Source organism: Eleutherodactylus coqui, chromosome 10, assembly GCF_035609145.1.
Source record: "Eleutherodactylus coqui strain aEleCoq1 chromosome 10, aEleCoq1.hap1, whole genome shotgun sequence".
In the NCBI taxonomy this organism is placed as follows: domain Eukaryota; kingdom Metazoa; phylum Chordata; class Amphibia; order Anura; family Eleutherodactylidae; genus Eleutherodactylus; species Eleutherodactylus coqui.
The window spans coordinates 20,238,970-20,256,787 of NC_089846.1; the positions used below are offsets into that span (position 1 = coordinate 20,238,970).

The 17,818-nt window shown below is 43.2% G+C and overlaps 1 protein-coding gene across 2 annotated transcripts in view; it reads right to left on the reverse strand.

Annotated features, from left to right (window-relative positions):
* Positions 1-1,169: 1,169 nt before the first annotated feature.
* NACC2 (NACC family member 2) overlaps positions 1,170-17,818 on the reverse strand; it is a 66,746-nt gene continuing 50,097 nt past the window's right edge. For both annotated transcript variants that reach the window (XM_066580502.1, XM_066580503.1), the window contains 2 exons: positions 16,718-16,815; positions 1,170-13,409 (listed from right to left, as the gene is read on the reverse strand). In XM_066580502.1, coding sequence (XP_066436599.1) covers positions 12,904-13,409; positions 16,718-16,815 — 604 coding nt within the window. In that variant the 3' untranslated portion in view covers positions 1,170-12,903. The remainder of the gene's footprint in view (positions 13,410-16,717; positions 16,816-17,818) is intronic.

Genomic DNA, 17,818 nt, shown 5'->3' on the forward strand with positions numbered 1-17,818 from the left:
GTAACTCAGGAGCAGTATAGGATAAGTAATATATGTACGCAGTGACTTCACCAGCAGAACAGTGAGTGCAGCTCTGGAGTATAATACAGGATGTAACTCAGGATCAGTACAGGATAAGTAATATATGTACACAGTGACTCCACAAGCAGAATAGTGAGTGCAGCTCCGGAGTATAATACAGGATGTAACTCAGGATCAGTACAGGATAAGTAATGTATGTACACAATGACTCCACCAGCAGAATAGTGAGTGCAGCTCTGGAGTATAATACAGGATAAGTAATGTATGTACACAGTGACTCCACCAGCAGAATAGTGAGTACAGCTCTGGAGTATAATACAGGATGTAACTCAGGAGCAGTACAGGATAAGTTATGTATATACACAGTGACTCTACCAGCAGAATAGTGAGTGCAGCTCTGGAGTATAATACAGGATAAGTAATGTATGTGTACACAGTGACTCCACCAGCAGAATAGTGAGTGCAGCTCTGGAGTATAATACAGGATAAGTAATGTATGTGTACACAGTGACTCCACCAGCAAAATAGTGAGTACAGCTCTGGAGTATAATACAGGATGTAACTCCGGATCAGTACAGGATAAGTAATGTATGTACACAGTGACTCCTCCAGCAGAATAGTGAGTGCAGCTCTGGAGTATAATACAGGCTGTAACTCCGGATCAGTACAGGATAAGTAATGTATGTACACAGTGACTCCTCCAGCAGAATAGTGAGTGCAGCTCTGGAGTATAATACCGGATGTAACTCAGAATCAGTGCAGGATAAGAAATGTATTTAAAATTACCCAACTTTTTGCAACTGTGTTGCCACGTTCTGTATGCAGGTCCTAACCGGTGGACATTCCCACAACCTTTGTTTCTGTGGACAGAATTAGATACAAAAGTAGAGATCTTTAAGGGAACGCTGTGGGCAAATAGGACACCATGTGTTCTGTCTAGTGCGGGGCCCGAGCAGCACACAGGGGACTGTCTTAGTGTTGTGTCTTGTAGGCTAGTTTAGTTTTGCCTGCATCGTTTCTTTAAGCTTAGTACAAACTTTTCTGGTAACTACATCGACTCACGGAGTACTCAGCGCCTCAGTCCTCTTCAATGTCACCATTGTACCATCTGCAAAACTCATCAAACCAGGAAGAACCAGCCCGAAATGTAATTTCAATCGACTTTATTATTTTGTAAATGTGAATTTTACAAAGCATCTTACAATGAATGGTCATGTCTGATGAAGCCTTGTTTAATCTCTCGTCCATGATATGAAAACCGCTATGACCATTTTCTTTTTGGAAATGTTGGATATTTTTTTTCTCCTCACTTTGATATATCGGGAAAGCCATGGTTACAAAATAACAGTCGTAACTATACATAGTAACAGCACATACGTACCAGTGGATGGAACACAAACAGAAAAAAAGGCAAATGGAGCCCAGCTAATAATAACTCAGCAGTGGATCTGTGAAGTCCGCGTCTAACAGTCATGAAATACAGTACTAGGCCCGCCCAATCTAAACAGACCCCAAAAAACCCACCATGTACTCCGTCTCTCCTCCCTAAACATCATGTCCCGAGGATTAATGCTTTATTTGATTCCGATGCCATCCAAGTGTTCAAGTCAAAATATTTAGACAACTTTGCACGGTTCTATCCGCTAAAAATAGTATTGCATGTGCCGCGCTTCGTCGCCCGCGGTGTGCAAAAGCTTGGGGTGGAAGAGACTGATTACAATGGGAAATACGAAGCCTTCAGCAAGTCTTGTTGTGGAACTACAACTCAGCATGAAACCGAGGGGGGCGCAGGTTGCAGACCACTGCGTTAGACCGTGTAGATTGGTGGCTTTTGGGTTATGAGAAGAGAGGAGCGAGCATACTCACTAAGGGCAATTACTCAAGCGATCATTGCCCTTAGCGAGTACCTGCCCACTCGGGAGCAAAGATTCGGCTACCAGCACGGGTGAGTGGTGAGCAGGAGGGAGCGGGGGGGAGAGAGGGAGAGAGAGATCTCCCCTCCGTTCCTCCCAGCTCTCCCCCGCCGCTCCTCACTCCCCGCCGGCACCCAAATCTTTTCTTCCCAGCGGGCAGGTACTCGCTAAGGACAATGCTCGCTCGAGTAATTGCCCTTAGCGAGTATGCTCACTCATCTCTAGTTATGAGCATGAAGATCAACGCATTCTGTGGACTTGAATGATGTGGAGTCCAAGTCAGGCCGTATTCACAAGGGCCGAGAGCCAGTTGTGCCCGAGACTCTAGGGTGCAACTCACATGGCACAGCACCCCCAGTCAGTGTGCTGAATGGGACACGGCACATTACGTCTCGTTGCAAAACTTGCATGAAAATAGGACTTGTAGCAATTTTTTTTTTCCCATAGGCCAAAATTCTGGATAGAACTCGGAAAACGAATTGAAAAATCATTACGTCCTATTTTCACGCGAGTCTCGCACAACAATGGGATATGTCATCTCTAATGTCCCGTACATCGCACAAATGAGGTGTCTTTGAGATTTGAGTAGCGTCCAAAAATCTCAGGCCTGGTTCACTCTCAGCCATGTGGATACGGCCTCAAACTTGACCATCAGTCCGAATGAAAATTTTGTTGGGGTGTTTCCGTTGCGGACACGGACAGAACTCGCAAGAGAATATCATCTGGGTGAACACAGCCTCAAAGAGCATTTCCATAGGGAATAGAGAAATCATTGGGGGTCCTCCAGTTTCTTCAAGGGGTCGTCGAAACCAGAAAATGTTTGAAAGCAGCTTCCCTTCCTAGCTTATAGGTAGACCCCCTATAGAACGACCATATGCATTTTAAAGCATATAGAAAGAATTGCTATAATCATGGATGTTTTGGGGAAACTTGAGCATCAACCAATATGGCCGCCCATCCCAAAGTTGCCACCGCATTTATTCAGTGATATTGGAGCAGTACATAGGTCACCCTGCATGGGCAGATTTACTATTCAGGAGTCTATGGGGGTTGTAATGGTGGCCATTAGGCTTCCGAAATGAAATGTATAATATTGGTTGGCAGATGGGGGCTTAGATTTGGTTTTATTGGATTTGTTTTAGACTGGAAGGTTATTTAGAGGGGCGCTAGAACTAATATTTGGCTTTCATACATCCCTATGCATTGAATAACTTATTGAAAAAACAACCCTAACATTGTGACTCTGCTCTGAGGCCCATCCTAGATTTATTTATTTGGTTACTCGGGTTAGGGTGCATTCACATGGGTGACAGCGTGCTGCGCATTGTAAAAGTTGTGACTCGCTTCGCTCAGCCCACAGACACCCTGCCCATTTGCTGTGCGGGAGATCGGACATCTCGCCCGTGTGAATGCACCCTTACACTGGAACTCAAGTGGCAAAAAGTGGAGCAGGATAAAGAACCAGCTGTGCCACAACATGGAAATGAAAGCTGTCCAAGTGTGCGTTCACACAACAGAAATGCTGCGGATCCACACCAAAATCTGCAGCATTTCCGCATCGAAAACAAAGTCAAAATCTGCACCACTTGTGTGGATTTTGACTCGGATTCAGCTGCGGGTCCACCGCTGATTTCAGCTACAGCTAGTATTTAAGGAGGATGTTTCGGTCTGCAACCTGTGGCTCACCACAGGCTGGTAAGATATGGTGGGAGTTGTAGCTTCACAATATTCATCCCGTCGATTCGCCAGAAAATGAAAGAATCTCACGCCGAATTGGTACTCTCTTAAAATGGTATGCTCTATTCTAGCTGTTTTGCTGCAGGAAGCAGATAGCTCTGTACAGTATAGTGGCCCGGGGTGGCACTGCAAGCAAAGTTCTATTGCTTTCAATGGGATTTAATTTGCAGTACCAACCTAGGCCACTAGGCGATGTAGAGAGCTATCTGCTTCCTGCAGAATAAGGGCAACCTCTTCAAGGATTGTCTGATGAAGACAGCCCTCGTTCATATGCCCTATTAGTGTCTATGGTTGTTATAGAGGGGTTTCTTTTGCTTGTGACCCCTGCAATGAAGAACTCTTAAGGGGTTCTGATTGACTTGAGCCATCTTGGTATGTAATGGACGGCCATTCATCTGAATAGCTACCATGTAATGCCACATCATCCCTGAAGTGGCTGCTATACAAGTACTTGCTGTGGCAGCTCTAAGCTGATTAGATAACCCCTTTAAATTTGTATCCCTATCTTATAAAGTGATGGCATATTGGGACCGATCCTGAGAAGGCAGAGAAAGAAGTGCTGACTTGGCGTAGCATCATTTTCAACATCCTTCCCTGCTCAGATATGTGACCTGGGATCGCTGCTGGAGAGGGAAAACTTAAAAAAGGACGCACAATAAACTAATGCTCCGTAGAATAAATAGGGCTCCTGAGATCAGACCCCCGACAACCCTAATGTAATAGCCTAGCGATATGCCATCACTTTATAAGATGGGAATACCCCTTTAAAGGGGGTATTTCAGTTACAAGACTTTTTCCACGTTTTCACCCAACTGCTGGGACTCCCACTGATCCCGAGAATGGGGGACCCATATCCCCACCGTTTCTCAGTGCAGGATCACTGATCCCAGTTTATCTAATGTTAAAGTGAATGGGCCGTTGGTTGTGCATGCGCGGCTCCATGTATCTCAATGGGGTAGACATAGATAGCCGATTACAAAACACTCAGCTATTTCCTTATGTCCCGCTGAAATGAATGGCGTGGCATTGTTCATTTCAATGGGGCTGACGAAAGTAGCCAAGCATAGCGCCGCCCTTTTGGTTCAATGTTACAAAAGTAGGTATAAGCAATCCTGCACTGAAATAGAGAGGACGCAGGTGCCTCGATCTCGGGATTGGGGGAGCTGCTAGCGGTCGGACCTCCACCAATCTATTTTCACCCATCCAACAGAAGGGTGAAAACTTGGAAAAAGTCTTACTTTCCAGAATACCCCTGTAACCGAGCCCCGACCAGTATGACGGATCAGTTATCAAACCGTTCCTGGCCAATTTTTCCTAAATTAAAGAATACATGGGACTTCATGCATAAAAAAAATTAAAACAAGGTGGTGAGTGTTTGGGGCAAAACAAAAATACCACCATGTGCTTGTGAATAGTGTCGCTCATCGTGATTGGCCGGGTGATAAAATCGGGCCAAACTTGGATCGGATCATCCTGATTACATTTTTAGCAGATCACCAAAATATTGTCTCTTTGCTTAGAGCAGGAAGGACAGGTGTGTTGCCTCAGTGCTGCCACCTTGCGGTTCACTCCCGACCTGATTATTTCAAGAATCGCTCAACAAGACTTGTGAATATGGCGTTTAATGTCAGACCAACGCATGAGCCCTATTGTTTGTAAAAGTTGCGCAAAATTGGATGAACCTGATCAATACAAGTTATTTACTCATGTTTATAACATTTACGCTTTTTTTTTCTTTTGGTCACTGTCCAACATTGTTCACAGACAGTGACCCCTACAGGCTAGAAAAAGAATTACTATCTGAAAAAGAGAACCTATAAACTGCATATAATTGGAAAGCATTCATCAGCATACAATGTGACTTGTGAGCAGTAGCCATACCCGGTCTTGGCATACTGTATCTTGCCTTCTGTAAAGAACAATGAGGACCTTGTTCTTTTCTGGAGAGCAAGCAATAAAAAGAGAAGAAAAAAAAAAACAAGAGCCTGTATTTCTTGGTCTCATCCACAGGGTTAAAAATATATCAATTTCATAGCATTTACTAAAATTTTTCGGATAGAGTAACTGCAGGACAATGAAACACGTTGAAGTGAGACTGGAGGTCACCGTGCCCTTTAATAATGCAGTGTAACCATAAAACAAAAAAAAATAATAAAGTACAGTGTCATTACATGTGTGCGGGAGTCAGAGGAAAAGACAGCTTCTGCTTCATCCATCAATGTTCCACATTAAAGGGGAACAAAAACTATTATACAAAGTTCCCCTTTAAAGGGGGTTTCAACCTTCAGATTAATTTTTGGCTTGCACAGACCCTCCTTAAAAACTTTTACCTGACTTTTGCCACTAGACTGGCCCCTTTACATTATGGCATTTGTGACACATATGTTAACAATGCCCCTCCCCCTGTTAACTTTTTGGAGCAATCAGCAGGGCCAATTCACAGTTAGGCATTTCCCCTCCCCTATTGATACATGAAGTCTCTAGTGAGCATACGCCTAATTCTGACGAGCGTGCACAATTCTGGTCCACGAAAAACAGCCCGATTTTAATCCGTATGTATGTCCGTTATGCGTTGCGTGTCTGTTTTTTTTCCCCGTATACAAGAAAACGGAAGGAGGCCCAATTTTTTTTCTAGCATTACTAGATTGGGGAAAAACGGATGTGATTTCTGTGCGCTCCTTTTTTTTTGCACACCCAATGACTTAAATGGGTAAGTGACGTCCAAGCTGTTTTTTTTTTCTACATGGACCATCGTTTGGCGTAAAAATAAAAAAAATTAAATAAAATACTTCTTTGTACAGCCACATTGACTGTAGGGGGATCAGTGTGTAGTTAACCCTTTGCAATCCAATTTTGGATTCAGGGTTTTCCTAGGGGGCTTTCTTTTTCTTCCATTATACAATGGCGCCATCTGCTGCCTAGAGCCAGTACTGTAGTATGGGATATGCTGGAGAGGCCCCCCGACAACAGAGCGGCCAGTAATCTGCAGTAAGAATACCCTGCCGGACGTCTTCCGACATCGGAGCTTATACAGCCTTCAATCAAGAATGTCTTCAGACGTCAGACAGTGGATTGGAAAGGGTTAATTGCAAACAGGGATGTGAAAAAAAAAAAATCACCTGTATGAACAAGCCCTAAGGGGTGGGTAATACAAAGAGAACCCTCCCCGATGCCAGGTTTACCCAGGAGCTGATAGCTCCATTAACATTTGTGGCGCTGTGTTTGTTTTACCGCCCCCATCCTCTCTTATACTGGCACTGCCCTAATTTAAAGGGGTCCGTTCAATGACCGATTTTTATTTCGCTTTACTCTACTATTGTCACCATTATTGTTTTTGCTGTGGATATAACCCATAAAGACTTTTCTTATAGATGTAAGATGCAACATGAGGTTCGATCAAGCTATAATTCTGAAGTCTTATATCTCAAGTCAATGAAAAAATCACAATTCTTGTAAGGAGAGAAAAAAAAAAAGGACTTGGTCAGTTAAAGTTGCAGGAGGCTGCCGTGCACAAGTTAAAGTTATCTGAAGGTAACCAACCCCTTGAAGATCCTAAATCTTCAGAAGACCTAGGAACAAAAGGTGCTTTATATCATGCAAATACTTTTAATATTGCTAAACAAATAAACCCAAAAGTAAAACATGCATTGCAATGATAACAAACGTCATAATTAGGCAGACCTTTCTTTGAATACTGGACACCCATCTGGCTAAAATCGAACAAACTGTTGTAAACAGGAGGGATTTAAATAAAGTTTATTCAATCCCGTTAGGAAGAATTATTTGACCTTCCGCCCACAGACATAGAGGAACTCGTTTTTTAAAAATTTTTCACATATTTTTAGCAAAAAAAGGATCCTCTAAGGCACTCAGGAAAGCCTGTACAATCACGGTTCTCTGTACATTCGATACCCACTTTTTTTTTTTTTGTGAAATCTCATCCATTCGGTTTTTCCAATCATCATTAACCCTTGACACACAGAAAACGTTAGTGCAAATTTCTCGCGCGCGTCCTGGGACGCCCGCGAGTCCTATACCATTCACATTTTTTTGTTTTTAACATTTTTATCCTACATATTCTGCTTTCCTAAAATGAAAAATATATATACAGGAAGAAATGAGCTAAATAAAAATATATATATACTCTTCCTCTCTCCCATTGTGCAAGGTGCCTGTCAATACCCCATATAAGGTTCTTCTCCCTCTCTCTCTCTCTCTCTCTATAATGAGTCTGTGCAAGACGTGAGCTTTTATTTTACATTGGCCCCTGAGGGCCCAAAACATTTTCTTATTGTACTAATGAAATAGGGGGTTGAAAGAACGTACATAAAACTCATGTATTTTACATTCAAGGCCATTCCGAAGAATTTCCATTAATTCACAGATCATGATCAGTTATAACACACACACACACTTTTCACTCCCAATATAATAAGTGCTTTCTTATTTCTTTAGATACTACAGATTAATACCCCTTTGGTTTAACCTTTATTGATCTTTAGCTATACTATTACCTGCACTGCAGATACCACGGTCAAGGTACGCTGTGCGAGGAGGTACCTTGTTTTTCATTTACCATATATGTATATTAAGATCTAGTCATTTGTGCCTACAGTAATCTCAACACTATGCTGCTAGAAGTACCTGTAATGAGGTTGGAGCCAGAGAGAGATACGCTTATTGGTTTCAGCTTAAGGAACTCAACACATTCCGGCTTTTTCTTTCCTGACAAGGTCTTTGTCTAGGTCTTGGATACGCAACACATTTTGGTCCTTTCGAATTTGTGCACATTTTGTAACAGGGTTGTGTAAATCTTTATAGGGAAATAGAAGAGATCAAAGGGACCAAGAAACAGACATCCACATGTGATAAAATGTGTAGGGTTAGATTAATATGGGCCAATTATGAGACTATTTGTAGCGCAAGAAAATGGGATCAGGCCCCCAAGACTGGTTGAATCCCATTTTTGGCACTAATTCTACAAAGCGTCATAATACTCCCATATTAATAAGACCTAAGGCTGTTCCTTGAGTCCTGATCACTTGAACAGTGTAGGGTTATGGGTCCAGCTAGCTTCAGGAACACCATGCAAACATTAACAGTCACCCTGTTTCACTTAACTTAGAAAAAAGAAATGGATGTTAGAAATGGACTGGTACAAGTGCTATAATAATACAATAAAATCCCCAAACCCAATCTCATATAGTCTTCATCATCATCAAATAACCAGGAGGGCCCAACGAGCTTCACACACTTTGTTAGTTGGGTCAACAAACCAGTCTGGTATCCTAAATTACGTCAAAAGTGCTATCTTGCAAGTGTTAAAAACATGGTTGACTTGACTATGGCCCGAGCCCAAGTCCTATAAACCCTCCCCTCCAATGACTGACTGATAAACATTTTTCTTTAATGGTCCCTTTAAAAAAAAAAAAAAATCTGCTCTACCTTCAATATAAATTTAGGAAAATCGGATCAGATTCATAGAAGAACTTCACAAAAATGAGCTCCTTCCACCTTGTCAGCTGTGAAGAAATGCATAATTTGCTCAAGCAAAATACCAATTGAAGATCCCATCATCTATTATTGGGTTCTAGGGGCAAGAAGCCCCGGCAGCCCCCTAAACACTTTTAGATAAGTTTTTTCCCCCCCGCTATAAAGTGCTTTACATTAATTTCAATCTGACTGAAAACAGACTAACGCACAGTGCCAAGGGAAGAGCCTGATAGCGTGACCTGATTCTACCTTATCTGAAGGGCCCCCGCAGGATTCTGGGAAATGCATGCATCAAAGGCAGACTCCATTAATTTGTCAAGGCTTGGGAGGTATCCAAAAGAGAAAGTGGGGGCGAGGCAGTTTTTAAAATATACACTAAGACTGATATCAAATCAATAAACTGCTTTTACATGACAAATTAATGTACTCTTAATTCATTTTGAGGATATCGGGATAGCCTGGTGCTGCGTTAGCAAGGTTCAAATGTTATGCTGCTAGAACTTCTGTAGATTACATCTTACTTTCACCCTGGAGATGAATATCTAATTTTAGAGGATTACTTTATAAGTGAGTCACTGTAAATAAAAAGAGCATATGTAATAAGGATGAATTAAGCAATAGCTAAGATGAAGCCCATTATGGCCACCCTATTTCTGAGGAAACCTTCAAGCCAAACCTTTGAACCAGTAAATTCAGGTTATATTGGACAAATCCAAAGCAGCAAGTCCAACTTACATTCTAAAGTAGTCAACCTAGTGCAGATCGGTAGAGCTACCAATCTACACTCTGCAACAGTCAAGCCGAGTTTGTGAACTAGAAGTCTGAGGCTTCCTTGGTTCCAGAACCTCTAAACTCACCACTACTGAGCAATAAACCCCCCGTAATAAAGGCCTAGACTGAATTCTTCATTGACCAATGAAGCCCCAAGCCAAGACCTCGAATAACCAAACCAATGAGGAGCAACAAAAACTCAAAACCCAAAGTCAATATTGCTGATGATTAATGGATTCCAGGATGTCCACCTTATCAACAGGATCAGATCTCTATAGCTAGCTACAAATAGAAGATAACCGGTTGTCAAAATGGGAGAATTTGACATTTTTTTTTAACCAACTGTGGTCAATTCGTTAGTGTAAACCACTAACTAATCAATTTTAATCTGCTAAGGTCAATTTTTCTAGCTGTTCATAACCTTGAGTCTACGTTAAGATAAACCCAATATGGGGTCATTTATGTCTTCCTAATGCTGCTGGCATTTCTTGACTGTATAGGGTCGTAAAGGATTGCAACACTATCGGGTAAAGGAACCATTGTACAACTGGTCATAAGCCTGATGACTGCTTTTAAGCACATGCTTATGGCTAGCTTTAAGATCCAGTTGAAATAATAGAAGACCAAGACCAAGGTCATATTTGTTTTCCACGAATTTCACATGGTCTATACAGTCCATCAACCAAGACAAAGACATTGAGTCTACCACCCCTTACCTCCTTCTATAACACTCAAAAAGCCATGTCCAATTTAGAGGAATGAGTCAATACTATTTAGTGCCATGAACATCTTTCGAGAACACTTGCTTCCGTTTTACGGGAGCAATTGACAAATAATGGATTAGCACTTTCATAGCGGGGAAAGAAAATTCTATAGATTTTCAGTTAAGTATTCAATTATGTTCTTGGCTTTTCGTTCATGTTTGCTTTCCCGTTTACTACTTTATTTTTCATGGTACCAGAGTAGATATTACATATCTTTCACTTCTGTGGAAAAACCATCTACATTCACATAAAGTCCTTCAACAAATTCCTGGACAACATTTAGGAAATGACGAATCCAGATTGTCTGAAGCCTAATCTAGTTCTTGAGCAATAGCACCAGCTCAACGCAAGACCAACCACAATTGGTATTCTAGCTGGTTTAAGACAGCTGTCATATGTTCATGGATAAGATGGTGATCTATATGGCCAAAGATTTTCAGCAGTTCATCCAAGTTTTTTGTCTGTCTACCTACCTAATACATAGAAATGAAACAACTGGGATATGAACGTGGTCTGCTGATGGTAGCTGATCTATCAAAAGTGCATATTGTTATAGGAAAAGTTACATGGATAAACTTCATTTCATACAGACGTGCATTTGGCATCATTATATTTCCGGTAGGAATTCTCAAACTACTATGGAATTCTACCGGTATCCTTTGTTCCTTCTACCGTGTATCCTTAAACTGGTCTCCTCCCTTTTGCAGTCATTCCCCTCCTAACATACCTCTGTCACATGCTGCCCTCTGCTCCCTAATATAATCACTTAGGTCCCTGCCTTCTGCAGGATCAGCACACTCCTCTCCTGCTGCTGTCATCATTCTCATCATCTGGCCATTTCTTATTTATCCTACCTTCCTGTCCTCAGGACAAACCCCGTGCTCACTAATAATCATGGAAACGACAGGTCACTGCCTCCCACAAGATCAGTTCACTCATCTCCTGCTGCTGTTGTCAACAACATTCTCATAACTGACTGGATATACTATATCTTTCCCCACTTCTCAGCATTAGTTCTCATCAGTAGTTATGTCAGAAGTCACTGTCTTCCACAACATCACCCCACTCTTCTCCTGCTGTTGCCATCATCTCTTGGATAGGATATCCTTCCCAACTTCATGACACTAATTTTGTCACCTTTATCCCAGTCCTCAGTAATAATCATGGGAATGACAGGTCACTGCCTCGCACAAGTTTAGCTCACTCACCTCTGTTGTCATTATCATTCCCAGAATTTAACAGTCTACTGAATGTCCTACCTTTCCTTACTAGTCCTGTCCTGATTAGAAATCATGAGAATGACGGCACGGTCACTGCCTCCCACAAAGATCAACTCACTCATCTCCTGCTGTTGTCAGTTTGACCATTTGCTGAATATGCTATCCTTACCCTACTTCATGAGACTAGCCTTATCCTCTCTAGCAATGAGAAGCACAGGTCACTGCCTCCCACAAGATCAACACACTCTCCACCTGCTGCCATCATCCTCTACATTCATCTGATTGGCTTACTGAAGTAAAATGCACCAGAAACCAAGCCATATTGCATCATCAGTTGTCATAAGCAGTTACATTAGTCTTAATGCAAGAGAAAAAAAAGTAAACCAAGAAATGAGTAAAACCCAATCATCTCCGTTGTACAAAAACGCCTCGTTATGGCACCTAGACTTGTTCCGTAGATTCCAATTCCCATTAGGTCTTGTCCTTGAATGACTGATGTAAGTGATGGTGACATCTGTTTTACCCGTGAACAGATGAATGACGCTGATTATATTGTTTTTTTGAGGTTTTTTTCTTTTCTTACGTGCTTTTGAATGATAGATTGTTCAACCTGGCTGGAAGAGAAAAAACTAATGGATGCATTCATTTCGTTAGAGTAAGTTCTGTTAACTTTTAAAAAGGAGCCCGTTTTGTCTTCTTATCTAAGGTGGTCACTTCCGACCCGGTAATTTACAGTATAACGAATGCGATTATTTTTTTTCCTTCATATTTTTCTTTGTGTTTGTTTTTTTTTTGTTTTTTTAGTTTTCGTTTTTTAATACAAGCAGAATAAAAATCACATTTTAGTCAGGCAAAAGTAGCAGTTCTGAGGATAAGTGGCTGATCACATTTCTTTTTGTATTAGTAATTCATGCAAGCAGTGCTAATATTACACATCCCTTATAGGTCACCGTCTGGACGTTCCGTCGTCTTCGCTCTTCCATTCTATAAAGTCCCACTGTAAGCAGCGTCTTGTCTTCTCACCGGGGTTTCTGGCCTGCTAGTAGAGCCGGTGGTTTGTTCAAACGGTGGCGGAGGTGTGCTCTGGTTATCTGATGCCAACGGATCGGTGCCACCTACCTCCTGTATGACAGAGCCGGTTGCCCCCTCTGCCTCCTGGGTCTGTTCGAACGAAGGATTGGAGTTGTTGGTGAGGTCAATGTTTGCTGTGTTAGTTCTTAAAGATACTATGGTGCCAGAATCACCTCTCCGCTCTGCATAGATTCGTTGCTCAAACGCCTGAGCCGAACTTGGTTGGAAATCGGCCTCCATCGCGACCCCGGTGGCTGTGGCACCCATGACAGAGCGATACATCTCCACGCCCTCTGGCAACATAGATTTTATTTTGGGGAGCCAACGCTTGCGCACTCTGCGGGCGTTGGTGCACATATCTGCGGCTATGACATTCATCTCACTCTCCTTAAAGTTTGGTGCAAAATTCTGACAATATACTGGAGAAACAACACAAAAACATTAAAATAGAGTGTTACAACAATAAAAAAAAATACAATGTAACAAAAACAATACACCATAACGTAAGACCGCAAGGTCCAGAACCCCTACTAGGGGTGGAAGTTATGAAGCATGATGGGCCACCAAATAAGTTGCAATTGATAGGCGTGCCAGACTGTTCGTGGTGGGATGTCCGGACCGTCTCCTTAGTAACTCCTCCAATACCACCCCTCTCTCCACATCTGCAGTCAAAATCTCTGTTGCATTGCACCGTGGCCTCCAACATCAGAGCAATGCGCAGTATATCTGTCCCTATTGTGGGCAGATTCATCCCTTGCTACTGCGCATGCACCAATCTTGGAGGTCACGAGACTTTGACTGCAGATGTGGCGACGTGGACAGGAAGAGGCGGTGTGGAGGAGTTTCTCAGGGCTCCAGAGCCAGTCCCGGACAGCCCCCCACAAACAGTACGACCCGACGGATTGCACATAATTTGCACAGAGCATGGGACAAATACAACTCTTTATTTTATAGGCATGTTCGACGCTGGGTGAACAACATGGGAACTGCTGAAATGCTCATTTTGTCAGGGTATAAGCAGATTTAGGTTTGAAAAAACGGTGAAAGGTTCCCTTTAAGACAATATTGCCAACAGCATATGATAGATAAAAAGTACAGTACTATAATCCCCATTATCACGTCAACCTTTCACCTGCAGCAATAAGCCGATTGTGTGTCACTTTTATAGACTTCCAAGAGGCGGGTTCAGGACTCCCATGCAAAACACTTAGTAATCTTTAGTGACTAAGCAAAAAAGCAAACTCTTATACACACACACAAACGCCTGCAGAGTAGAGCACGGAAAGAGCCAACCCTCCCTTTAAATCTATTATTCGTGACAGTGTAGCGGGGTACCACTACTTCCTTGTGAGAGACTTGGAGGTCTGCTCACCCAGGGAGCACCGAAGCCTCCACCCACCCGGGGAGCAGCGGGGCCTCCACCCACCCGGGGTGCAGCGGGGCCTCCACCCACCCGGGGTGCAGCGGGGCCTCCACCCACCCGGGGTGCAGCGGGGCCTCCACCCACCCGGGGAGCACCGGAGCCTCCACCCACCCGGGGAGCACCGGAGCCTCCACCCACCCGGGGAGCACCGGAGCCTCCACCCACCCGGGGAGCACCGGAGCCTCCACCCACCCGGGGAGCACCGGAGCCTCCACCCACCCGGGGAGCACCGGAGCCTCCACCCACCCGGGGAGCACCGGAGCCTCCACCCACCCGGGGAGCACCGGAGCCTCCACCCACCCGGGGAGCACCGGAGCCTCCACTCACCCGGGGAGCACCGGAGCCTCCACTCACCCGGGGAGCACCGGAGCCTCCACTCACCCAGGGAGCACCAGAGCCTCTGCACTGCAGTTACTCTGAGACCTGTCCAAATAATAGTGTCCTCCTTGTACACTCGCAGAAGACGCGCCAACCTGCGCTGTCTCACGCTATATTAATGCTGGTGGACTATCGATGGTGAGAGAAAATGCTAATTATTGTTTGCATTAAAGTTTTATTTGCAAGCAACTGCAATTCCGCATCATGTGGTAAAGACACATTACTTTGTACGTTCCCCATGTGAGAAACCCGTGTGATCAGCATTCGCTTGCCATCATGCGTTAGTGCACCATTATGGTGCTGCAAGAGTCTTATGTCCCTTGTTGTTCCTTATGTGTACTGCCCCGCTTGCCAGCTCAGCCCCAGACTTGGCTTCAACAGCTTTCTAGTCCCTTTAGTGTATAGTTGATGTCTATAGTATCAAATATCGGTTTACTTTAAAGCGACCCTCTGGTTTTGGTACAAATTCTGGCCCTGGAATATTACCTGCAGTTGTTCTTCTCTGCCTTTCTTCCAATCTGCAAGCTCCGTGCCCCGTTTTTGACCGTCCAAAATGGCTGCTGTAGTTTTCTAACTACCTAATGCACACTGTGCACTGCTCCCTGATTGGCTAGTGCTGATCACGGGATCAGCTATGGCTAATTGGAAAACAGTTATAGTGTACTGGTAGTCTAACACTATCAATGTACTGTGGGATTAGGTAGTCTGAAGACTGTCGGCCAGGTGAAAATGGAACTTGGACTGGCAGATCGGAGGAAGGGCAGAGAAGAACAACTGCAGGTAACACTAGAGAAGAGAGAGAGGATTCAAAAAGATCTAGAAAATCTTGAACAGTGGACAGCGACTAACAGAACGGCATTTAACAAGGAGAAATACCAAGTACTACATCTGGGTGAGAAAAATGAAAAAAACACCTACAGAATGGGATGAATTGGGCTAAGCAGCAGCACATGTGAAAAAGACTTGGGTATACTAATAGATCATAGACTGAACATGAGTCAACAATGTGATGCAGCAGCCAAAAAGGCAAACACAATTCTGGGATGTATTAAGAGAAGCATAGAGTCTAGATCACATGAGGTAATTATCCCCCTCTACTCTTCCTTAGTCAGACCTCATCTGGAATACTGTGTCCAGTTCTGGGCATCCCACTTTAAAGAAGACATAGACAAACTGGAGCAAGTTCAGAGAAGAGTTGTCAAGATGGTGAGTGGTCTGCAAATCATGTCCTATGAAGAACGGGTAAAGGATCTGGGAATGTTTAGATTGCAAAAAAGAAGGCTGAGAGGAGATCTAATAGCTGTCCACAAATATCTGAAGGGCTGTCACAGTGCAGAGGGATCAGCCCTATTCTCATCTGCACAAGGAAAGACTAGAAGCAATGGGATGAAACTGAAAGGGAGGAGACACAAATTAGATATTAGACAGTGAAGGGGATCAATGAGTGGAACAGGTTGCCACGGGGGGTGACGAGTTCACTTTTAATGGAAGTGTTCAAACAGAGGCTAAATAAACATCTCACTGGGAAGATTTAGTGATCCTGCACTGAGCAGGGGGTTGGACCCGATGACCCAGGAGGTCCCTTCCAACTCTACTTCTATGAGGTAATATACCCCCCCGTCTTCCTTTCGTCCCTGGATAGAATTTTGTCTCAAAACCTGAGGGTCGCTTTAAGGCTATATTTTTTGCAATGTGACAGGATGCATTGTGACTACTAATCAAATTGTAAATGGCCTCATTATAATTCTGCTTCCTACATGTCTCAGTTGATCTAGGCTCGGTAACAATCACTCGAGGTTTACTGGTATAGCCCACAATATGGCCACCTCCATTACACGTAGAAGACAGGGGGCGCACAAAGCTCTTCTTGGACTAATCCCTAACTTTACATACATCACAAATACAGCAAGTATAATGTGTTCTTACACTTAACAGCATTGAGAACCCTGCTGTCCAGAGGTTTTCTGCTCGGGTCGCTGGTCGAGGAGCGGATCCCTGTCCCACAGCTATTAGCCAGGGTGTTCCTGAAACGAGCAAATATCAGCACATCACAAAACTGTAAGAGAAGGCAGGCAATACTGAGGTGGTCACGGCAGAGAAACCCCAGATGGTCATTACTAACATAGCAGAACATTACATCCATTTTTTTTTCTCACAGTGGAACTATGCAGAAAAAAAACTAACTCCAATTGGATACCATCAGCAAGTAGGCTAGCTTACAGATCCTACTACAGCTTCAAAAATCATAGCGGTTCATTAATATGCTCGGTATTTACAAATATACAACAATCTAAATATAAGATGTGACTCATTTTGACTTATAATCTAATCAAGACGCTGAGTCATTCGTTCTGTTAACAGCAACTTACTGATGGTTTCCAGTAGCAAACTGACAGGTAAAAACTAGCAAGAAAGTAGTGATGATATATAAAATGCTAGGTTTTTCATTTGCGGATCACAGCAGCCGCTGTAGAAGGAATCCTGCTGGGGTATACATGACCGCTGCAGCCATCACCAGTGATGTCCTGTAAACCTGCCTCTTAGCTTCCACATTAGACGCCCATGTGACAGTTTTAATGTGATTGCAGGGTCCTAATGGGTTGCTATGCTACCCAGGGGCTTCAATATGCTCTCCGAGTCTGCCAGCTATACTGGCCTAGGAGACTTAGCTTCATAGGTTTTATAATACACTGTCTTATTTTAGGGGAAACAGAGTAGCAGTGTCTTATATTAATTTTTTGCTCCAAAAGATTTAACTTTTTTTACATGTATAACTGCCTGCACACTATTTAAATTGTTTTCTTTTTATCAACTGTAACTAGGGCTTAATTTTGGAGCAGGGCTTATATTTCAAGCACACTCAAAAAGCCTGAGAAATCATTCTGTATGCTCAAAAATCCCGACAAATCATGCTAGGTCCTATTTTCAGGGAAACAGGGTATATTCAAGAAGTATATTAGTGGATTAGAAGAGTGATAAAACATGGTAATATTCAAGTCCCCTAGTGGGACCAAAAGAAAAAAGAAA